Source organism: Girardinichthys multiradiatus, chromosome 14 (genome assembly GCF_021462225.1).
Source record: "Girardinichthys multiradiatus isolate DD_20200921_A chromosome 14, DD_fGirMul_XY1, whole genome shotgun sequence".
Taxonomy (NCBI): Eukaryota; Metazoa; Chordata; class Actinopteri; order Cyprinodontiformes; family Goodeidae; genus Girardinichthys; species Girardinichthys multiradiatus.
Window position 1 is genome coordinate 42,535,499 of NC_061807.1, and position 24,419 is coordinate 42,559,917.

At 41.1% G+C, this 24,419-nt stretch overlaps 1 protein-coding gene across 15 annotated transcripts in view; it reads left to right on the forward strand.

Moving 5' to 3' along the window:
* The window catches only part of camk2d1 (calcium/calmodulin-dependent protein kinase (CaM kinase) II delta 1), a 143,368-nt gene that overhangs the window by 117,623 nt on the left and 1,326 nt on the right, over nucleotides 1-24,419 (forward strand). For 2 of the 15 annotated variants that reach the window (XM_047386747.1, XM_047386738.1), the window contains exons 10-19: nucleotides 1,452-1,574; nucleotides 1,668-1,751; nucleotides 1,903-1,945; nucleotides 5,301-5,338; nucleotides 8,155-8,214; nucleotides 11,282-11,326; nucleotides 15,012-15,060; nucleotides 21,436-21,511; nucleotides 21,614-21,708; nucleotides 24,110-24,342. In XM_047386747.1, coding sequence (XP_047242703.1) covers nucleotides 1,452-1,574; nucleotides 1,668-1,751; nucleotides 1,903-1,945; nucleotides 5,301-5,338; nucleotides 8,155-8,214; nucleotides 11,282-11,326; nucleotides 15,012-15,060; nucleotides 21,436-21,511; nucleotides 21,614-21,708; nucleotides 24,110-24,342 — 846 coding nt within the window. Of the gene's footprint in view, nucleotides 1-1,451; nucleotides 1,575-1,667; nucleotides 1,752-1,902; nucleotides 1,946-5,297; nucleotides 5,339-8,154; nucleotides 8,215-11,281; nucleotides 11,327-15,011; nucleotides 15,061-21,435; nucleotides 21,512-21,613; nucleotides 21,709-24,109; nucleotides 24,343-24,419 lie in introns of those variants that run through there. The other 13 variants (XM_047386746.1, XM_047386736.1, XM_047386737.1 and 10 more) reach the window with 13 other exon arrangements.

Consider the following 24,419-nt stretch of genomic DNA (forward strand, 5'->3'; position numbering starts at 1 on the left):
GTGTGTTTTTGTGTTGTGATGACCAACCCGAGGTCCAGATCCTGGACTGTGTCCTGTCTTTCTCTCAGCCTAAGGATTTCAGGGCAAACTTCCAGTCGGTGATATTGAGTCACTGCCTGAGAGGAAATTGACCTAATGGGGGATTTCTCTGGCACTTTGTTATAGATGTTTCTGTACCTTTTTCACTCATATATATATATATATATATATATATATATATATATATATATATATATATATATATATATATATATATATATATATATATATATATATATATATATATATATATATTGGGGTTGGACAATGAAACTGAAACACCTATCATTTTAGTGTGGGAGGTTTCATGGCTAAATTGGACCAGCCTGGTAGCCAGTCTTCATTGATTGCACATTGCACCAGTAAGAGCTCAATTGGCCTGCCAACTCCCCTGACCTGAACCCCATAGAGAATCTGTGGGATATTGTGAAGAGAACGTTGAGAGACTCAAGACCCAACACTCTGGATGAGCTAAAGGCCGCTATCGAAGCATCCTGGGCCTCCATAAGACCTCAGCAGTGCCACAGGCTGATTGCCTCCATGCCACGCCGCATTGAAGCAGTCATTTCTGCCAAAGGATTCCCGACCAAGTATTGAGTGCATAACTGTACATGATTATTTGAAGGTTGATGTTTTTTGTATTAAAAACACTTTTCTTTTATTGGTCGGATGAAATATGCTAATTTTGTGAGATAGGAATTTTGGGTTTTCATGAGCTGTATGCCAAAATCATCCGTATTAAGACAATAAAAGACCTGAAATATTTCAGTTAGTGTGCAATGAATCTAAAATATATGAATGTTAAATTTTCATCATTACATTATGGAAAATAATGAACTTCATCACAATATGCTAATATCTTGAGAAGGACCTGTATATATGTATATATATATATATATATATATATATATATATAAAGGCGGAGGTAGAGGTACTGCTGCTGGGTTGTTGCCCTCCTACGGCCTCCTCCACGTTTCCTGGTGTACTGGCCTGTCTCCTGGTGGCGCCTCCAGGCTCTGGACACTACGCTGACAGACACATCAAACCTTCTTGCCACAACTCCCATTGACGTGCCATCCATATTGTGTTGTTTAAGTGTTCCCTTTATTTTTTTTGAGCAGTGTATGTATATATATATACATTCTTTCTCTGATTCTCTCCCTGATTGTGCTCTAACATAAACAATGATCTGTTTGAGCCTTTGGATCTTATAAAGAATGCTCCTTTTATCCAGAGCATCTGGTTAAAGATATCCTCCAGTTCAAGCTCCCCCAGTTTGAACCTAAACTGGACCTAACTTATATCCACAGATCAGCCGAGGGACACTTTGTGAGCTCTTCAGTATTTAATAAATAAAAAAAACAGCAGGGAAAAAGTGCGTGTAGCTGAAATATGTGTTTTCTTCCAAACAGTTCCCATCTCCAGAGTGGGACACAGTGACTGCTGAGGCCAAAGACCTTATCAACAAGATGCTGACCATCAACCCAGCTAAGAGAGTCACTGCTGCAGATGCTCTCAAACACCCTTGGATCTGTGTATGTGTGACACACAACCTCCCTGACTATAGTCGAGGTTTGTAATAATTTCCTAAAAGCCTTTTCTTGACGCTGTGGTGTCTGTGTTCACAGCAACGCTCCACCGTGGCCTCCATGGTTCACAGACAGGAGACAGTGGAGTGCCTCAAGAAATTCAATGCCAGAAGGAAACTAAAGGTAAGAGTCTGGTTTGGACTTCTAAACAGGTGCTGTTCACTTTGCTGCTTGAAATAAGAAAAGCACACAGTGTTTTTTTACTGAAGTAGTTGTTCACACACCGTCCAAATCTTGTCCCACTAAGTTATTTCTCACCTATTTTTTTCTGAAGGGTGCTATCCTGACGACTATGCTCGCCACTCGCAACTTCTCAGGTAGGACTGAAAAAGTTCTGAATAAATTCTGAGCTAATAGTCTTCTCCCCAGTTCCACCTGTAATATTAAATCCCCTGTCACTTGTCAGTGTCTGAAATGCCAATAGGGCTGGTCTTCAGGGCCTGTTGAGCCCCATTTGTTCTCTGTTTAGCTGCTACAAACACTGAGGCACCGAACAGATCATTAAAGCTAGAGCTACAGATCCTTTCAAAAGGCAAACCAGCAAGACATGAGTGTATTTCTGGGACAAAGAGTGCTCACTGTTATCATTGAATTAAATATTTGTGATCCCTAACCATGATAAATATGTGTTCAATGTTCCTAGCAGTGACATGTTTTCATTTTCTTCCCTCCTTCTCTTGTCTGGTAACATATTTGGAAGGTAAGAGTCCTTATTGCAACTGGTACTTCTCTGCAGAACTGAACTCCTCCGCCAGGTTTGGTTTTGAGGCATGTCCAGTTTATTAAAGTAACTGCATAGGGCTTTCATGTGGCACAGTCATTCCATTGGTTACCATATCAGATAAAAATGTTAAAACTAACCTAAATTGCTGTGTTGTTATTAATTAAATGTAAATAGGGATGGCAGGGTGATTGTAGTAATATTTAAATCATACGTATAAATTCCAATATGGACATTTCTATAAAAATTTCTTTAAGAAAACCTTCAGCTTGCCTGTGTCATCAAAAACATCTCTGGAATCATTTATTTATAGCAAGTAGTTTTTCCCATCAACTTATTTATATAGTTTTTACTTAAACACACACACACACACACACACACATTAATTTTGCTAACTGTTTTTTCATTTTATTTATGAACATGCACTATATTGCCAGGGGTTTTTGGTCACCCATCCAAATAACTGAAATCAGGTGTTACAATACTTCCGAGGCATTTCTTAAGCACCTAGGCATTTCTTCGCTCCTTAATATTGCACCTTCTACTGTCAGTGGTATTATAAGAAAGTGGAAGTGATTGGGAATGACAGCAACTACAGCCATGAAGTGGTAGGCCTCGTAAACAGAGGGAGAGGAAGCAGCAGAGGCCGACACTCATGGTGCGTGGAGGCTGCCGACTTTCTGCAGAGTCTGTCGCTACAGACCTCCAAACTCCACGTGGACTTCAGATTAGCTCAAGAACAGTGCATAGAGAGCTTCATAGAATGGGTTTCCATGGCTGAGCAGCTGCATCCAAGCCATTCATCACCAGGTGCAATGCAAAGCGTTGGATGCAGTGGTGCAGACGAAGAAAAATAACAATAATGCTTCAGGATGGTGTAATAAGGACACTAAAACTGTATCACATCCCGGTGAGAAATAACTGACATAATCTGTTCAGATCTTCTTCTGATCAGACAGTTGACAAATGTTTGCCCCCTATGTCTGGTTGGAGTGAAAGTCGTCTGTGGAATGCTACAGTTCACTGAGACAATCCTGCTAACAGAAGTTCATGTTAGCGATACCAAATTTACAATGATCCTCCTTTATTATGGTCTGTCTCGGTTTGAGGGACAAGGATCATGGAATTTAAAGCCGTGATTTTCAGCAATGAAATGAAAATAAATGATTCTGTCGCAGTGACTACCCTTCGGATGTTAAAGAGGCCCTACACACTCCACAGACAGGTGTAACACTAACAAATATTAAAGAGATTTCACTGACATGGAGAGACTGATCTGGTTGGGAAGTCTTCTACCTGTAAACTGGTGATCAATTCAGTGTTTACACAGTGAAACTGTATTATAATCATTTTTATTATTCACAGATATTTCATAAATAAAGCCTGAGAGATGTCTCCCAGAAGAACATCTACCACACACACAATAGCAGAAAAGCATTTTACAGGCTTTGTGATTGTTTTTATTTGTCCCTCAGAAATCTATAAAACCCCAAAATCTAGTTTTGATCAACGATGTACCCTCTCTTTCACCACTGACGGTGTAAACAGCCATCACTGATTTCATATTTACTAAATTAATTAATGTTAAGAGTACAATTTAGATTATTTTAAACTGATGTGACTGAATTATAATGTTGGAAAAATTCAAACAATTCGAAATTCTTGGCGCTCTCCCGCATCAAAACTCCCCTGTGGTAAAGGGAAATAAACAACCTTTCTACCGTCACTTTTTTCTGAGCTAAATTCCTACCCTGCTAATCTGTTTGTACCCTGGCATCAGAGCAGGTTTTCCCATACTGCATTTGTTTCTTCTTCTGTTCATGATTTTTAACTTTTCTTGTGTATTTGGAGTCACCCTTTGTTGAGCACATTCAGTGCAATCTGGGCCACATGGAGATGTCTGAAGAGTCCTGGCAAACTGTAGCTGGAAGGTGCAAAAAATGTTTAGGCCACAGTGCTGTGCTGTGGTGCAGGCAGCAGGACACACTGGGAGGTTTACCTTACCAGTGCTGTCTGTATCTATGAGGTCTTTACTGTTCTGACTGTCGGGCGCTACAGAAACTGCCTGTGACATCTCGCCACCATTTTTACCCTCTGGTGCCTGTTTCACACGTCTGCTCCATTCTAACCACAGGTCTGCATGTGCACCAAAAAGGCATACTGGGTGTAGGACTATTTTAGTAAATCAAATTCAGCCTGGATGGAAGTGATGAACTAAGATCCTTAAAGTCTTGTAATCGAACACATTTTTACACACTGACCCTGACAGCTGTTGGTACAGTTAAATTTTTGACCAGATTAATGCTCCACTTACATGGCTACCAGAGGAGATCTGATGCCACTCTGAAGCTCTATCAGTTCTTAAGATGGACATGTCTATGGTGTGATGTCCCCTCTGCTTATAAACCACCTCTCATGTGTAAAGGATGCACACATGTCCTCTACCCCTACACTACCTTCACTGCCACGTTTGATCATCTGCTCCATGTCTCACTCTGTCCATGCATGTTACCTAAAGCGTAGGTAGTTTTTTATCTGCCACAGAAGCCAGGACAACCAATCAGCTTTCATGATTTCGGGGCTCCTTTCTTATCAAATACTCACTCCTTTTCTGGTTAGATTGAGATGAAATACCAGCACATGAATGAAAGCTATGATAGAAATGAAGGAGCTGAATACAGCAAACACTGCTACTGCTGCTGTGTCTCTTACTGTCTCATCAAATGAATCTTTGCATGTTCCAGACTGATGATTCTGTATATTTAATTCTAACTCCCAACTCAATCTGCATATTTTCCTCCGCTTCCAACTGCAGCAGGGCCCACCCTGAGGCAGCCAGTAATTGGCCAGCCTTGAACAGACCTTGCGCGTGTTTGTTAATGCTTGTGTGTAGTTGTTCATTCCAGCTGGTTGCTGATTTTCTCGCATTGTTATTTTTGTCTTTACAGCAGCCAAAAGCCTGCTGAACAAAAAAACAGATGGTGTCAAAGTAAGTGTCCTCCCTCTCTGTCTTCTCACTTCTCTTATCTTCTCATGCTCGGTCCTGAGTACTCATTAGCTATTGTTTTTCTCTGAGCTTTTTTTAAAACATGTCAGCCCACTGTTGTTCTTCAAATATTGTTATGGCGTAGATGATGAAATGGAGCGGAATGGAGCTCTGGGTTTACCCAGTTAAATCTGAGTGTCCGTAAAAGATTTTCCCAGTAAAGATCTGCCTCCACACGGTCACTGTGAAAGAGGAGGAGCACCTGCTGTAAGAAATGAGGATACTGGCTGGGAATGAAGAACTGATGATTAACGTGTGACTCAGGGAAGGAGGATCTGCTTCATTTCTGTCACCGTTCTCTTTGCTGTCCTCACATGAGAAAAAAAAAAAAACTCACTCATGCTGAGAAAGTGTGTGTGTGTTATTTACATTCGCTGCTTTTAAACCAGACATTTGATTTTACCTGTTTAGCATGCTGAAGAACTAGCAGAAGTTCTCTTTGTTCGTCAATGAGCTCAATGAAAAACCAAACCTCCTACCTGTAGATGTTCTGTTCTACACTGATCCTGATATTTTAGTCATATTGCTCTTTCATTGTTCTGTGGCACAAAATGAAAACTGATGCAGAGGTTTTATCCTTGGTCTGACTCCTGCTTCCTGGTGCCTGCATTGAGAAGTCAGGGACACAAAGCTTATTATGTTTCAGTTCAGTCATGAGGAGTCACTGCTTAAGGCTGAGGAGACTGCTGCAGAAACATTGTACAAAATGGGGTTCCAGGTAATCCTACGAAGGGTAATATGGAGATGATCATGTTGGTGCAGAGTGGGTGTCAGTCAGCAGCTGGGGGAAAGAGGGATGTAACAGTATCAGGGTACACAGGTCCCTGTTCCTATGGTGTAAAGTCCTGTAAATGACCAGTGCCGGAAAAAGTGGCGGAGCGACCATCGTTTTTCCCTGGCTGTATGGAGCATAAAGTAACACCGCATCCCCCTAACTGTTACTGTCAGTAAGCAGACCAAAGGAAAGCTCCCAAACCTTTTTTCTTGCTCTTAATGAATACAGATTTCTGTTCACAGAAAACAGACACCTGAACGAGTGCTAACCAACGCTCTTGTTTTTGTAGAGCTGTTTGGGCAAGCTAAGAACTGGTTGGGAAACTGTTTCCACGAGCTGTGTGAGACTTTAATAACAGCTCTGGATTTCTTCTTTCCCTCCTCGTTGTTTGACTGATTTTCAGTAGTTTTGCATTTGACCAGGGTCAGTGTCACCACTGGGAGCTTGAGGCGATACCTGGACCCTACAGAGGTTGCACAGGCAGTCCAACTTCACCAGGATGGTATATGAATATGTGCCACTGCCTGAAGGTTGGCCGTCTCCCAGCACAGACTGAAGATCATGGAGGGGATTCCAGGAGACAAACAGCTACTCTAGGAGAGCTGGACAGGGCCGTCATCAGCAGAACCATTATCTGCTCCTTTGTGCATGGAGGAACAGGATGAGTACTGCCAGAACCCTACAAAGTGATCCCCAGTGGGCCACTGGTGTGAACATCTCTGACCAACCAATTAGAAACAGACTTCATGAGGGTGGCCTGAGGGCCTGACGTTCTCTATTAGGCCCTGTGCTCACTGCCCAGCACCATGGAGATCAACTAGCATTTGCCAGAGATCAACAGAACTGTTAGGTTCTGCACTGGCCCCCTGTTGTTTTCATAGGTGAGAGCAGGTTCACTATGAGCTCATGTGACAGACATGAAAGGGTGTGGAAGGGCTGTGGTGAACATTATGCTGCCTGCAATATTGTTCAGCATGATTGGTTTGGTGGTGGGTCAGTTTGGTCTGAGGAGGCGCGTCCATGGAGGGACACGGACCTGTACAGGATAAAGGTTTTCCTCTCGTGTGTCACTACATGCTTGTGAATGCTGCAAGTTACTACTGGGTTTCCTTAGATAGAAAACTTTACTTTTAATAATAAACGCACTTTAACTAGAATTGAATGGAATCGATGGACTTGAATTGGAAACTGTTTGTATGATTGGATTGAATTGAATTTAGTTCTGTGTACAAACTTTGTGTAAAGTGTCTTGAGACAACTTTAGTTGTGAATTGGTGCTTTATATATAAACAGAACTGAATTAAATTTGGTAGCTTCTGATGTGTGTCTAAGATGGAACATTATTCAGACTTTAGGATTGCTAATAATAAAAATAACACAAAGCACACTGGACCAGTAAAGTAATTTAATGAACCTGACAAATTAGTTGATTTCCTCTGATGAAGTTTTACACCCTTCCCTGTATAAGTGCAGGTCAACATGTAGTTTTGAAATGAATTTAGGGTTATAACCTAACACCTTCAGAAATAGTTGTTTCTCCCAGATTAATATGCTACTAATGGAAAGTTTAGTTTATTCTGGAAACTCTGTGTGTTCTTGGTGATTTTCATCTTTGGAATACAGAACTAATGAAAAACAAAAGTGAGATTGAGTTTTATGCAGTTCTTCATTGTTTTACAGAGTTGCTTCAGTCTTTCTCTGAACAGTGTTACTTTAACACAAGGAGCTGCTGAGTTCTGCTGGGTTCTGTGTCAATGCTTGATTATTAACTGTTTATTTGTTTTGGGCTTGACAAGTAGATGTGATTCCTTGATGCTGATCATTCCTGTGGTGATGGACATTCTTCAACACAATATCCCACCCTTCCTTCTATTCTTTCTCTCCTTCTTTCCTTCACAGCTTCTGTTTGAGGAGTGAATGTTTGGACACTAAGCCTTGTCACTTCTGCCCTGTTCTGTCTGTCTTTCTGTCCAATGTCCTCCAGATCAACAACAAGGCTAATGTGGTCACCAGCACCAAAGAGCCTGTCTCCACTCCTGCTCTGGTACACTGTCTGCCTGCCTTTCTGCCTCTGTGTGCTTGCATGGCTGTCGAATGTTACAGCCCACCATAACATCAGTGACCTGTGTATGGATTACTTGTTCAGCTCTTCCACTGTGTTCATTTATTTCCATTTCTTCATTTAAGCAGCTTTATTGTATGTAACATGGACTGCTCCACCATACTTTATTACATTCCTGTACATGGGCTCCATTGTTGTTGATACTGGTTGTAATGGCAGTGGGGCCATTATAAGCCAACTGTGGCTGTTGTTGCTGCAGGTCCCTAGTCTTGGCTTGGAGTTAACTTGGTCTCATAGACTCCAGTTAGCTGAAGTAGTTGGGAAGCATGCCTAATGATATGACTTGTGATATAATTAAAAACATTTGATATGTTTCTGCTTTGGGCTCATAGCATTGCCTAAATGTAGTAAATGCACATTATTCTGCTCTGTGACAAATGAGTGACACTGACACTGAGCTGTTTTCACCTACTGCTGGGCTCCCATGTACAGGTCCTTCTCAAAATATTAGCATATTGTGATAAAGTTCATTATTTTCCATAATGTCATGATGAAAATTTAACATTCATATATTTTAGATTCATTGCACACTAACTGAAATATTTCAGGTCTTTTATTGTCTTAATACGGATAATTTTGGCATACAGCTCATGAAAACCCAAAATTCCTATCTCACAAAATTAGCATATCATTAAAAGGGTCTCTAAACGAGCTATGAACCTAATCATCTGAATCAACGAGTTAACTCTAAACACCTGCAAAAGATTCCTGAGGCCTTTAAAACTCCCAGCCTGGTTCATCACTCAAAACCCCAATCATGGGTAAGACTGCCGACCTGACTGCTGTCCAGAAGGCCACTATTGACACCCTCAAGCAAGAAGGTAAGACACAGAAAGAAATTTCTAAATGAATAGGCTGTTCCCAGAGTGCTGTATCAAGGCACCTCAGTGGGAAGTCTGTGGGAAGGAAAAAGTGTGGCAGAAAACACTGCACAGCGAGAAGAGGTGATTGGACCCTGAGGAAGATTGTGGAGAAGGGCCGATTCCAGACCTTGGGGGACCTGCGGAAGCGGTGGACTGAGTCTGAAGTAGAAACATCCAGAGCCACCGTGCACAGGCGTGTGCAGGAAATGGGCTACAGGTGCCGCATTCCCCAGGTCAAGCCACTTTTGAACCAGAAACAGCGGCAGAAGCGCCTGACCTGGGCTACAGAGAAGCAGCACTGGACTGTTGCTCAGTGGTCCAAAGTACTTTTTTCGGTTGAAAGCAAATTCTGCATGTCATTCGGAAATCAAGGTGCCAGAGTTTGGAGGAAGACTGGGGAGAAGGAAATGCCAGAAGTCCAGTGTCAAGTACCCACAGTCAGTGATGGTCTGGGGTGCCGTGTCAGCTGCTGGTGTTGGTCCACTGTGTTTTATCAAGGGCAGGGTCATTGCAGCTAGCTATCAGGAGATTTTGGAGCACTTCATGCTTCCATCTGCTGAAAAGCTTTATGGAGATGAAGATTTCATTTTTCAGCACGACCTGGCCAACCACTGGTAAATGGTTTACTGACCATGGTATCACTGTGCTCAATTGGCCTGCCAACTCTCCTGACCTGAACCCCATAGAGAATCTGTGGGATATTGTGAAGAGAACGTTGAGAGACTCAAGACCCAACACTCTGGATGAGCTAAAGGCCGCTATCGAAGCATCCTGGGCCTCCATAAGACCTCAGCAGTGCCATAGGCTGATTGCCTCCATGCCACGCCGCATTGAAGCAGTCATTTCTGCAAAAGGATTCCCGACCAAGTATTGAGTGCATAACTGTACATGATTATTTGAAGGTTGACGTTTTTTTGTATTAAAAACACTTTTCTTTTATTGGTCGGATGAAATATGCAAATTCTGTGAGATAGGAATTTTGGGTTTTCATGAGCTGTATGCCAAAATCATCCGTATTAAGACAATAAAAGACCTGAAATATTTCAGTTAGTGTGCAATGAATCTAAAATATATGAATGTCAAATTTTCATCATGACATTATGGAAAATAATGAACTTTATCACAATATGCTAATATTTTGAGAAGGACCTGTACTGTTCTTACAGCAGCCAGTTGGGATGCTGTAATCCCCAACATCTCCAATGAAAAACAATAAATATCTCTAAATGTTGTCACTTGGCAGTTTCTGGGATACTTTAGAAACAAAAAGGAGCATTCTGTACTTAAGCTAATGTACAATCAAAAAGTGGTTCAGCCATGAATTAGGCCATTTTTGATCAAGGGTCTTCAACAGAACAGTTCCACCATAAAGCTACAAAGATGAGCCCCTCTTTAAGCACCATTTGGCCATTCATGAATGACCAGTTAAACGGTACATGCAAAGTACACAAATTTTGGACGTTGACCTGGCTTCCAAAATATCCGGATCACAGCTCTGGTTCTTTTGTTCAGACATTTTGTAGGTGATAATCCTCCTGTTAAATATGTGGTATTTCTCTGTTCAGTGGACACCTTAACATTAGTCAGCTGGTGGTGGCTAGAACTAGGCCAAGAATGTTCATGAATGAAATACTGCACCAGTGTATGGCAAACCATTCTGCGGTATCATGCTGTACACGTAAATGGGCTGGACTGCCATTAGGTTCTGCCTGTGTTATGTGTTTGAACTGATATGTTTGTGAAGTTGTGTGTAGCGGATCGTTCGTTTTCACTTGTTGGAAAATGTTTGTTCTGCTGCTGATGGGGGGGATGTCCAATGTGACATCTACTAAGATATTTTACTGTGTTTCTTTGTTTAAAATCATCATTGTTTAGTATTATGAGCTCGTTAAACCTGTGAGGTAAAAAACTGTTGTTCTGGTTACCTGTCCAGCTTCTACTCTTACATTGTTCCATCTGTCAGTTATTCTGCTGCACTCTGTTGTAATTCTGCTTTTTCTTCAAAAGTATTTTTTTCTTTTTCCAGTTATCCCTTTACCTGTCTTCTCATCTTTCTATTAAATTGACCTCCTAACATTTAAATTTTACACCAACCTTTTCTCCTCCTGTGGGTCCTTTCGAATTAGGAGCCTCAAACCACTGTTATCCACAACCCAGCTGATGGAAACAAGGTATCCAGCTGATCAGAAGCTGATCTGAAGCTGTAGTTTACTGCTGCCATGTTCTTTAGAGCCAAGCTTTGACGTTGCGGCTGAACATGTTTGTGTTCCATTAGTTCTGAAAATGTAACGTCATGTGGGAATATAATGAAGTCTGCACGCAAACTGTTGCATGTGTCTCTTTCATAGACAGAATGTTTTGTATTGCCACTGGCCTCCATATTGATTCATTCTTTCATGTTAATGTCTAAATGGTTCACAGAATGATTCTCACCTCCCGTTTTGGATTGTTGAAACTATATATAGCTTCATTATTATGACATCAGTCTTGCAGCGTTGGGACAAAAGGATTAGGCATGCTTGGAACAAAGTAGGAACCATGCAATGGCATGATTACCAAACTGTTCCAGGTCAAATCCTTTTCAGACCAGCACAAGTTCATCTACCATGTGTTGATGTTAAACTTGTGCAGACATTTGGACCTATTTCATCATGCATAAACCGACATTGTGGGAACACATGCATGTTTGCTTTCATGCTTTGTACTACTCTGCTATCTGATGGTGTTTAGGTCATAGTGTAGCATAGTGTTCTTGTGCATAGTAGGAGTGTCGTGTAGATATAACCAATAAAAGATGCTTGTTGAACACGTTATCACATCTATCACTAGAATAATAAAATCAATCCCATGTATAAGCTTAAATGTGTTAGCTTTTTTTCACAGTACACCTCAGGTTTTGCTCCTGTTTATACAGGTCCTTCTCAAAATATTAGCATATTGTAATAAAGTTCATTATTTTCCATAATGTCATGATTAAAATTTAACATTCATATATTTTAGATTCATTGCACACTAACTGAAATATTTCAGGTCTTTTATTGTCTTAATACGGATAATTTTGGCATACAGCTCATGAAAACCCAAAATTTCTATCTCACAAAATTAGCATATTTCATCCGACCAATAAAAGAAAAGTGTTTTTAATACAAAAAACGTCAACCTTCAAATAATCATGTACAGTTATGCACTCAATACTTGGTCGGGAATCCTTTTACAGAAATGACTGCTTCAATGCGGCGTGGCATGGAGGCAATCAACCTGTGGCACTGCTGAGGTCTTATGGAGGCCCAGGATGCTTCGATAGCGGCCTTTAGCTCATCCAGAGTGTTGGGTCTTGAGTCTCTCAACGTTCTCTTCACAATATCCCACAGATTCTCTATGGGGTTCAGGTCAGGAGAGTTGGCAGGCCAATTGAGCACAGTGATACCATGGTCAGTAAACCATTTACCAGTGGTTTTGGCACTGTGAGCAGGTGCCAGGTCGTGCTGAAAAATGAAATCTTCATCTCCATAAAGCTTTTCAGCAGATGGAAGCATGAAGTGCTCCAAAATCTCCTGATAGCTAGCTGCATTGACCCTGCCCTTGATAAAACACAGTGGACCAGCAGCTGACACGGCACCCCAGACCATCACTGACTGTGGGTACTTGACACTGGACTTCTGGCATTTTGGCATTTCCTTCTCCCCAGTCTTCCTCCAGACTCTGGCACCTTGATTTCCGAATGACATGCAGAATTTGCTTTCATCCGAAAAAAGTACTTTGGACCACTGAGCAACAGTCCAGTGCTGCTTCTCTGTAGCCCAGGTCTGGGGAATGCAGCACCTGTAGCCCATTTCCTGCACACGCCTGTGCACGGTGGCTCTGGATGTTTCTACTCCAGACTCAGTCCACTGCTTCCGCAGGTCCCCCAAGGTCTGGAATCGGCCCTTCTCCACAATCTTCCTCAGGGTCCGGTCACCTCTTCTCGTTGTGCAGCGTTTTCTGACACACTTTTTCCTTCCCACAGACTTCCCACTGAGGTGCATTGATACAGCACTCTGGGAACAGCCTATTCGTTCAGAAATTTCTTTCTGTGTCTTACCCTCTTGCTTGAGGGTGTCAATAGTGGCCTTCTGGACAGCAGTCAGGTCGGCAGTCTTACCCATGATTGGGGTTTTGAGTGATGAACCAGGCTGGGAGTTTTAAAGGCCTCAGGAATCTTTTGCAGGTGTTTAGAGTTAACTCGTTGATTCAGATGATTAGGTTCATAGCTCGTTTAGAGACCCTTTTAATGATATACTAATTTTGTGAGATAGGAATTTTGGGTTTTCATGAGCTGTATGCCAAAATCATCCGTATTAAGACAATAAAAGACCTGAAATATTTCAGTTAGTGTGCAATGAATCTAAAATATATGAATGTTAAATTTTCATCATTACATTATGGAAAATAATGAACTTTATCACAAATGCTAATATTTTGAGAAGCACCTGTATTCAGCCTGCTTGCTTTGCTGAAGTGCTAGGCTAACATTATCATGTTTTATCTAGAACTCATTAATCGGCCCCTCATAAATTTATGGTTGTTCCAGTGAATCAAGTACAGACAAAATTTACAGAAAAGCTCCTTCTTATAGCTGCAGTAGGTAACTTGTAAAAATTCTTAGTTTTAACACACATGTAAAAAAATTTAAAAGTCACTATATATGATACAGAGGATCAGTGAAGAAACCAAGCTCCTCTGGCTCCTCCCAGTGGTCCTACTGCCATTTGCGGAAATACACCACTCCAGGTCAGAAACAACCAATAAGAGCTTGGAGGAATGTCTTGGCAGTGTCAATCATACTTGTATACGCACTGCTCACATCCCTCCCCCACACAGCGCGCACCGTTGTTCAAGATTGCTGGTGTGCTGCAGCTGTACTAATGGTATGGGCAGGTCATAGCCCATGTAAAGCATATCATTGATGTTTCATTCCTACCAGTGAATGTGCCATAGCTGTTTATCTGCCGTCATCAGTGGCCCTGCTTACTAGCTTGTGCATTCACGGCAGGCTCCGCTGTGGGTGAGGAGCTGCCGAGGGAGGGCTGCAGCACAACAGAGAGCAAGGATGAGGGACCTGTAAGGTGTTCTTGTTCAGACTTTCAAGCAAAGTCCATGTTTTTTTCAGAACTCCTTACTACAGCTTAAAGGGGTGATAACATTTAGGAAGTAGTGTTTCAGCTTCTTTCTGTGCAACTATCTCTGCTACTTCATGAGCTGTTTGTACAGTGCAGAGCAGATCACATGACACAGACAGACCAGAAGCTGAAACAGTCAGTCAGTAGAGTTGGCCTTTCATTGTAAATGTTACTATAAAGGCTAAAATACTAATTCCTTAGAACCACAACATCAAACTATAGTTCTGCAAGCCACACAGTCAAAAGGAACCGTGTTGGTAGTACACCACCAATGGGTATCAGGAGTTATGTTTCGTCAGAAATTCCAATACCGATATTTCGAATCGGATCAGGACAGACCAAGTTCAAATACATTCTAGAAATGTCATGCAAACTCAACCTAAAGCAGACTTGTTTTGAACAGTTTAGGCTTTAACACTGAACCTGGCAGAAAGGAGCAGTGTCATATTGCTATTAGCAGTATTTAGTTGCTACAGAACTCTGACCATTAGGATCATAAACAAATTATTTCATTAACTGAAGTTAATCTATCATCACAAAATAATGTATTTCAGATTACACCCTCCATCTGTTAAGTGCTCCAGTAGATGGCTTTAATTGATCCATCTGATATCTGCGGAAGCCTGGTGTCTGGTCCTTACCTTTTCCTTGTGGTGACCAGAGCTCAGTCATATGTCCTTATTTGTGCTTTTTACAGGAGTCCAGTGAAAGTGCCAACACTACCATTGAGGATGAGGATGTGAGAGGTAAGGATCTGTGGACCTCCTCCTCCTGCTTAAAACTTGGCTTCGTTTTTCTCTGAGCTCGTATTCATGTTTGTTGCATCATTCTGATGTGTTGCATCATTCAGTATTCTAAATGTTATGTTTCTTCATGTCTTTTGGTCAGTTTGTATATCATAGCTAACACAGTTCAGAAACATGGATCCACAAGAATGCATAGTTCTTGTTTGGGTTATACTGGGTGAAGATAATCAGTAGTACCAAACCCTGCCTGAACAAGTTTTATTTTGAGACATTTACCTGACAACGTCACAACTGAACTGTACTTGAAAAGAACCACATTGGTTTAAAGGTCTTACTGAAATCATGGCAACATTAACATCTTCTGAAGGTTTCCAGTGGCATTTGTTGGATCTGTATGAGGTGAGGGACACAGCTAGGAGTTTGGCTAGTGGAGCTTGTGGAGTTTGGAAAGGAAAATGATCAGTGGTGTCTGAAGTAGTCAGTGGTGTTCAAGCTCTCTGCCATGCAGATAAAAATAAGGTTTACATGACCCATGGGTCACAAACAGTCACATTTTTGTGGAAAAGAGATGCGTAAATATTTGTGGTTCCAAAACATAAAGAGTGTTGCATGTTTGTATTCAGAAAAGCAAGGTCTTTCTCTGATTGATTTTCTATTTTCTTGGTCCAGAAAAATATTTGGTAGAGCAGTTGTTCTGAGTTTGAGTCCTGGTCAGGATATTTCTGCATGGAGTTTGCATGTTCTCCCTGTGCGGGTGTACCCCACCTCTCGCCAAATGACTACTAGAGATGGGCAAGAGGTGGGACCCTGCATGAATAAGCCTGTATAAACACTGGATAGATGAATGTATAGAAAACATTTTAGACTAGTCTCATGAACAATAACTATATATGCGTCACTCTTGCTTAAAAACACTTTCTGTATGTAAGGAATGTGTAATAAATGGGTATACCCAACTCTGCTGTTTGTTTGTGGTCCTGCTTACTGTGAATTATTATGAAAGGACAAAAGCTGATTCATGAAAGATTAATAGTTTGTGTTGTATCTAACATTTTCCATTTTAAGGTTTAAATGAGGTCAGTGAAATTTAAGGTGTTCCTCTGCATCAACCAACCACCAGTGCTGGGGGGCCAGATCTGTATGTTTTTGACCCCATCCTTAGGTCTTTACGTTGGGGCGCTCCCTAACACCCATCACATGAAGTGATGCTGCATTTTGGTGCTCCGGGCTTCTCACATCAACACTCTGGACACAAATGTTTTCGAATAACATATGTCTTCCATTACTCTTGTCTCCTTCCTGTTGTCTCTGTGTGACTTGTTCTTAGCCGATTAATGAATTAAGAGCTTTGAGCAAATTGTCATTTCCTGCTCACACTGCATGTATTTCTTCATGTTTACCATATTTTCATCTCATTTTTTTGTCATCCCTGCTGCATCTCCATCTCATTCCCTGTCATCCTCAGCATATTCTCCTTACTCCAGTCACCAAATATACCACCTGAAGTACCTAAAGTACTCAGCTTCACTCCCTTTAGTCTCACATTCTTCCTCTTCCTCCTCTTCCTCCTCCTGCTGGTACTCTCCAAGTGTTTGGCCCAGTGGTGAAGAGTTCAGCCAGTACATCCTATGGTCACTGATGACTGCCTACCTGCTTCTCTTCATCACATCTGTCTACCTGGTCTTTTTCTCTGACCATTCCACTACATGCCACTGCGACCCCCAATACACACCCACGCAGGGCACTGGCCCGCAGCACAGAGCACCCCTGGCCAACCAAGGCCCCATCGACTCCCACTGTAAGTGTCATGGTAACATAGCTGAAAGGAAGCTGCAAACTTGAACTGAGCTTTGAGTGGAACTAAACCCTTAATCAACTTCTTTTTTTTTTTTTTTTTGCGGATAAACTATAAAATGGGCCTTAAGGGTGCTATCTTTGTGACTGTGTAATTCTTTTACATTTTCATGTAAACTTGTTCAATTCTGCAATATTTGTCTTATTGCTGCCCTCTTTGGGTTAAACGGTGTTTAATGCAGTTGAATTTTCCTATTGGTTCAAACGGTAAAGTTTGTACATGTCTGCTGCTTTTTATTTCCAGGTGTGAATAAGTTGGAAAAAAAAAAAAGATCAAACATGGTTCCTTATCTTGTGTCTTAAAAGATTAAAATCTGAAATTTACCTAGATAAACTGACATTACTAATTTCAAGAACAGTAAAGGCAAATGTATTTAATTAGTTTAAAGCACTTTCCAAAATTCTTCAGACCTTTTGAAGCTTTTCACATTTTTTTCTTATTTCAACCCAAACTTCAATGTATTTTATTTGTATTGTATGTCACAGACCAACACCAAGTAGTGCATAATTGTGGAAGGAAAAAATGATTTTTATAATTTTAGTCCACAAATTGTTCTTTTTCAGTCTCCTCTGATCAGAGCAACTTCTCCCAAATGTTGTCTGTTGTATGGTTTGCATTAAACTGCAAACAGGACTTATTAAAAGGGGCATATGATGCTTTTAAATCCTTCATTTTCACCCTTAAATGATTCAGTTGTGGTCTATATAAAGTGGACCAGCAATGTTTTGATCTGAACTCCTTGTTCTTGTAGCTCCACAGGCTCCTCTTTTACCTGTTCTGAGGTGAGTCTGAGAGCAACTTGTTTTGGTGCCATCTCTTTAAATGCTGTTGAGGCACTTCACAGCCCGTCCCCCTCGAGGTGAAAGAACGCTCCACTTTGACCTGTTCGGTCATTTTTGTAGTTTGATAACAATTATCCAGTGCCACAGAAAAAAGACAAAAACGGCCAAAACATGTAATGAGTTGTGTGGGTTAATACACCCAACAGCTGAACAGAACTTATCCTCTTGCAGCGTAAGCATACTTGAGCTTAAACTACAAAATCACAGCGAGAAATAAATATAGTGGATATGCGAAAACAGCCTGTAGTCCATGACCTTATTTAGGTGTTCCTCGGCAAGTACTGTGACGTAACAGTTGGAAAAATGTAACAGATAGAGAAAACTGAATGAAATGAAAAATATGACCCAAACCGAATATAAAGAGCTATCCTCAACACCTGGAGAGACTAAATTCAACTTTTCTGCAATCCTACAGACTCGAAGTACACGATAGAATGTATATAAAGACTACAAAAGTGTATTTTGCATGATATGTCCCTGTTAAAGCTTGCTTCTTGCCACTCTTCCATTAAGATCAGACTGGTAGGTAGCACAAATAATAGTTGTCCTGTGGAAAGATTGTGCCACCTGAGCTGTATATCTCTGCAGCTCCCCCAGAGTTACCACAGTCCTCTTGGCTGCTTCTCTGAGCAATGCTCTCCTTGACCAGCCTGTCAGTTTAGATGGACTTCCATGTCTGCAGTTGGTCCATCCTCTCTCCATGTTCTGATGATGGATTGAACACAGCTCTGTGAGATGTTCAAAGCTTGGGATTTTGTTTAATAACCTAACCCTGCTTTAAACTTTTCCACAACTTTGTCATTGCTGTGTTTCTTGGTCTTTGTGATGTTTTTCCTCTAACAACCTCTGAGACCAGAAACAGAACTCAAAATATAGCGAGATCAAATAAACCACCTTTTGTCCAATAGCTGCTGGAGAAAGTCACCAGTCCCCATGCAGGGACAAGCAGGGTAAGCAGGTATAGACAATGGATTTATTAAATTACATACAGGTGGACTACTTTTACGTAGGTGGCTCCTGAAGGCAGCTAATGCTCTGGGTGTAATCTTTTATCAGTATCGGAGTATAGGGATATGAATGCAAATGCATAAAGATACAAATGTTTAAAGTAAAAATATGTGAGAACCATGTCTGTCTTCCACTTCACAATTATGCTTAACTTTGTGTTGGTCTATCACATCAAATCCATCCAGACATTGACATTTCTGGTTGTAAAATGACAAAATGTGGAAACGCTACAGTGAGCACTTTGCAAGGTGCTGTATGCAGACCGTTAGTCATGTGTTGCACAGACTTGTGTTCCAGAACAATCCAGGACTTCTACACAATATATAATATGGCTTTTGAGAAGGTGGACGGGTTAATCCCACCTCCTTGGTTTGCCATCATTAAAAAGCCAAACCCACAAGACTTCTCTTCCTGCTCTCCTCTTCTTATCCCCAATGCCCTCTGCTATCTACAGGTAGGATCATTTCATTATGTTAAACACCTAGAGGATCTGGAATCAAATTGGAAAGTATTTTGCGCTCCTACACCCCTAGGTACAAGCTCGAATTTGGCTAACCTGCGGTTCTCTTGCACATATTGCCTTTTAGGGAGTGGAGATGTATGGGTATTGTCTGTTCAGGGGACCTTTGTGTCAATAAATACATGGGTTCCCTGTACAATTACAGTTAAAACTTTCTCTTTCAAAATCTCAGCCTTTTAGATATTCACAATTAAGATACAATGTCCAACTACTAAGACTACGACTACTAAGTCGTATAAATTACCGTCTGAGAATAATACATCGTTCAAATCTCTCCTTGGACCCCTGGAGCAAAACATAGATTTTTATTTTATTTAAAATAAAACTAGCCTGGGAAGGTGATATTGAGATTGAGGAAGAAAATTACTTTTATTGTCTGTCAGTGCTTGTGGCATGGCACTGCGGGTTTGCCCAGAGGTTTAACAGACATTTCTTTGGATCTAACAGAGCCGTAGTTTTCACTCCCAACCACACTACATAGGCCTACTAGCCAATCAGTTTATGCATCGAGTTAGCACAGGATAAAATCACCCTTATGCACCTGTCTGTTTTGAGGCAGCATGTTGGCTATGTTAGCATCTTACCAGAGTAACAAAAAAAGTCTAGCCAAAAAGCTGAAGAGTAGCATCTTTTCGCTCAACATCGATGAAGCTGTGGACAATATAATGGATAAAGTTTTAAATGTACTAGTCCAAATTTATGAGGATGCAGGCAGGGTTTATGACACCCTTATGTCATCCTCTTCAAATAAAGTATTACTGTCATTGTTGTCGCTCTTGACAATAGAAAGTGAATTACTTCTGGTGATTTTACAGCTTTGATAGCTGTTGAAAACGCACAGTAAGAGCCAAGGGTAGGCACTGCAGTAAATAGTTAAAAGCAATTAACGGATTACCGAACGGGTCTACCAGGTCCAGAGGCCTAAAAGCTCAGGGGTCCCTGAAGCCTGGGGCTCTGCCCAAATAATCTACTGGATATGCTCTCATTGGGTTTGTTCATATCCTGTCTGAATGTTGTCCACTTATATCCACAAAATTCACAAGAATCTATCATTTACGGGGCTATTTATTAAACATTTCTCCTGGGTTAGCATATTCTCAGATACCCCCTTCCCCCTCGACGATGTATGGATGACCAAGGTTATACATAAAAGGCTTCTTATATATCTGGGCCAGGAGCCTACCAGATCACATTGGATGAAAGGGCTCATTTTCATATATTAATGTAACAATAATAATATAACAATGTTTAAGTGTGTTACATACGCATACCTCATGTCTCCACCTCCCAGTGTCCCCTTCTCAAAGTACAAGCTCTCCAAACAATCATGCTCTGCTGTAGTTTGAGGTCAGCTGTGGAAATGTCCTGTTTTTTACCTTATTATGCCACTTTCAAGGAGGAAAAGCTTTCTTTCACACTACTTATAGGATGTATTTTATTTGTTGAAAAGTTCAAGGCTTGAGTTTTAGAATGAGCCATTTCATCAGTGAACCTATTTGTTGTCTTTATTTGCAAAGTAAAGTCCATCAGGAGATAGTGTTTAGTTGTCAGACTTTCTGTTGAAGCAGCCAATCAGAACAGAGTGGTGGTGTTGGGTTTTAGCTAGATATATTCTGTGCTCCCCCTGCCTCTGTCTCAGCCTGTTTGCTGACATCAGAGCAGTTTGTTTGGATCTCCAGCAGAGAAGCATGTTCCAGGTGTCAGTAGGTAGTTTCCTGGTCTTGGTGTCTATTGTGGGACACGTGGCCAGCTGGCCGGCTGTCAGTGTGCAGCTGGCTGGGAACAACACTGAAACTGTCCAAGGTAAAAATGGTTTTTGTGTGTGTGCAAACGTTGATCTCACCATGTGTCCACACTCTACAACAGCACTTACTGTTTGCATCCATTGTTTCCTAGCTTACCTCCTTAGCATGAAAGGTAATGTTGATGTTGTGTTGAGTTATGTCACCTTCACCTCCAACCGGCCTCTTCTTCATTCTTCTCCATGTGACTCTGTGTGATCTGTCCCTCTGATGTGAGCTTCACTCCCAGAACATGATCATGCTGTGATGTTGGATCAGTGCTCTCATAAAGCTAACATTCTAACTCAGCTTGTGTCTCTGTTCATTTTACCACATAGACAATAACTTTTTTGAGTCTGTCTCTCTCAGCCCGTAAGCAGGAGATCATTAAAGTGACAGAGCAGCTGATTGAGGCCATCAACAACGGAGACTTTGAGGCCTACACGTAAGTTCACCCAGCTTCATTTAGACATCCATCTCTATTTGTGTTACTGTAGCTTCCCATCTCTGTGCAATGCTAATGTGACTGCTTGGTGCTACATTTCAGGAAGATTTGTGATCCTGCCCTCACATCATTTGAACCTGAAGCGTTGGGAAACCTGGTCGAAGGAACCGAGTTCCACCGCTTCTACTTTGAAAATGGTAAAGATCGTCTTGATATGCTGATGTCAAGGTTCAAAGTTTCTTGTTGAAATGATCATTGGCTAATTAAAATAAACACACTTGGTTGGTAATATTGTCTCATCCTGTTGTCATTGCTTACTGCATTGTGAAATATTTAATAGTAGTTCAAAGTCCACATTATAGCTTCTTAAAGGGATATTTTGTCATTTTTTAAATCAAGGTTAGGAAGTAGTTGTCAGTAGTTGCTACCTTACCTGTAGCAGACAGATGTTTTTTAAAAGTGAGAAAAACAGAGAAAAGAATGTAGCTGTGAGAAGATGAGAAGCTGGATAACCAGTATAAAAACACTCATTTTTCAGGACTGTTTATTTTTTCAGTTCTTAACGAGGACTCCAAAGCTGAGCTGTTGTAGCCTTTTCTCACGTTAAACCTTTGAGCTCGTCGTATGCAGCTTATGTGTACTAAAATGCTGTTCCGTGCAAAGGTATTCATATGCTTTAAATTATAGAATATCTATACTATCCCCCTAGCTCAGAGTATTACAACATCTGTTATCATTTTATGCTGATGAAACAGAACTTTATATCCCTGTGAGATCAGCTCGACTAGACTCTGTGGGACCAAAGACCACAGAGCAAACAGAAAACTGGATCATAGTACCCCAGTTCCTAAATCAGAACACTGGCTCCCTGTCTTTCAAAAGATACTTTAAAATGATGTTATTGGTCTATAAAGCACTAAATGGAGTTTCCAGTCACATTTGATTCATGTAGACTCGTCAGGTCATCAGAGACTTTCTTACTCAGTGTTTCCAGGACCAGAACTAAACAAGGGGAGGTAACATTTATTTGTCTACTCTCTGAAAATCTGAGATGTGTAGAAACTGTTGGCTCTTTTAAATCAGGACTGAAAACGTTCTCTACAGCTTTTGATCGAAGAGTCTCACCAATGCCTGATCACTGTTGATTGATTGAAGCATAAGCTTTGAGACTGGAAAATAATCTTTGCATTTTCAAATTTTTTTGTTGTGCTTTTGAAGGTGTTAGGAATAACCTTTATTAATATGACTCATAGCTCTTTTTCCCATTTATACCATAGTGATATAAAACATAAGTTCTAATGTTTCCCTTTTGTTAGAATAGGATAAGAATGCTCATCGACACACATTACAAGGATAAATGGCCCAAGGGTTGTCATGAACGACCTGAGGCTGGGGCACTGGGTTTGATGGTGGAGCAGCTGGTATAACTGGTTTGATTAGAAAGCCACACTTAGATTAAGGATGGACACTCGCTACTACACAACCTACCAGATAGACACCACAATGGTGACACATAGTCTACTGATAATCACTGAGGGAGTGCACATCCATTGCATTGGAGTGCCAGATATAAAACTACATGTGACCTTCTATGGAGGCTCTTCGTCATCTTTACACAGACGGCAACGGTTTGAGACGGGAGCCTCATCGCTGATCTCTGTAATCATTCCTCTGCCTAATTTAGATTAAAGGAGCTAAAAGTTAGAAACTGTTTGAGAGTCGTTCTTTTAAGAGTCTTTAGATGGTGTGTGATCGCTTCTGGGATCCAAGGACCGGAGGAGCTCCGAGGCGTCTGACCGCCAACAGGGTGCGGTAGCTCGGACAAAGGTTTCACATATTGTGCTCTGTTTAGGCAAAGCTCAGATGTTTTTATTATTTCCTTTATCATTTCCTGTAAAGCACTTAGGTGATATATAATTAAACTTCCCTTCAAACCTTTTCACTTTTTTTACATTACAAGATGTTTTACTGTATTTTATTGGGATTTTCTGTGACAGATGAACACTTCTAATTGGTTTTTACATTTTTTCACAAATAGAAATCTGAAAAGTGTCATTAATAGCTACTCAATCTTAATAAACTGCAGTGCAACCAGATGTTATAAGAAGTCACCTAAGCAGTAAATAGTCTACCTGTGTATAATAAATGTTTTATAAATGTAGCTGTTCTGTGTTGACCTCAGAGGTTTGTTAAAGAACAGTATGGCAGAACTGTAAATCTACCAAGACATGGACGTCCACCTAAATTGACAGGCCAGCCAGGGAGAGATTAATTCATAGAGGCAGCCAAGAGGCCCAGAGACTATAGGGGAGGTCTGAGAAAACCCACAGCTCAGGTGGGACAATCTGTCCTTAGTGTGCAACTGTTAGTTGCACACTCGTCAATTCTGGCCTGAATGGCAAGAAGAAAGCCATTGTTGAAGGAAATCCAAAAGTCTCATTTAAAATTTGCTGCAAGCTATGTAGCAAACATGGGAGAAGGTTAAAGGTGGTTCTGTCTGGGGGGGGTGATACAAAGATTGTCAGTTCGTTCTTATCCCTCGTATTTTCTGTCATGTTTCCCTGTTTAATTATTACATTCTGCTTTTGTTCTGTGTAGCCCTGTCTAAGGGGAAACTGCCCATTCACACCATCCTGCTGAACCCCCATGTCCACCTAATTGGGGATGAAGCAGCCTGCATCGCTTACATCCGCCTCACGCAGTACATCGACAGCAATGGTATGCCACGCACCATGCAGTCAGAGGAGACGCGCATCTGGCACCGCCGCGATAGCAAGTGGCAGAACATCCACTTCCACCGCTCTGGCTCACCCACAGTTCCCAGCAAGTAAGATCAACTCCCAAAGTACAAGCATATTGTGACTAATCAAGTGAAAAATATTTTATCTAACAGTCATGTGACCTTTGT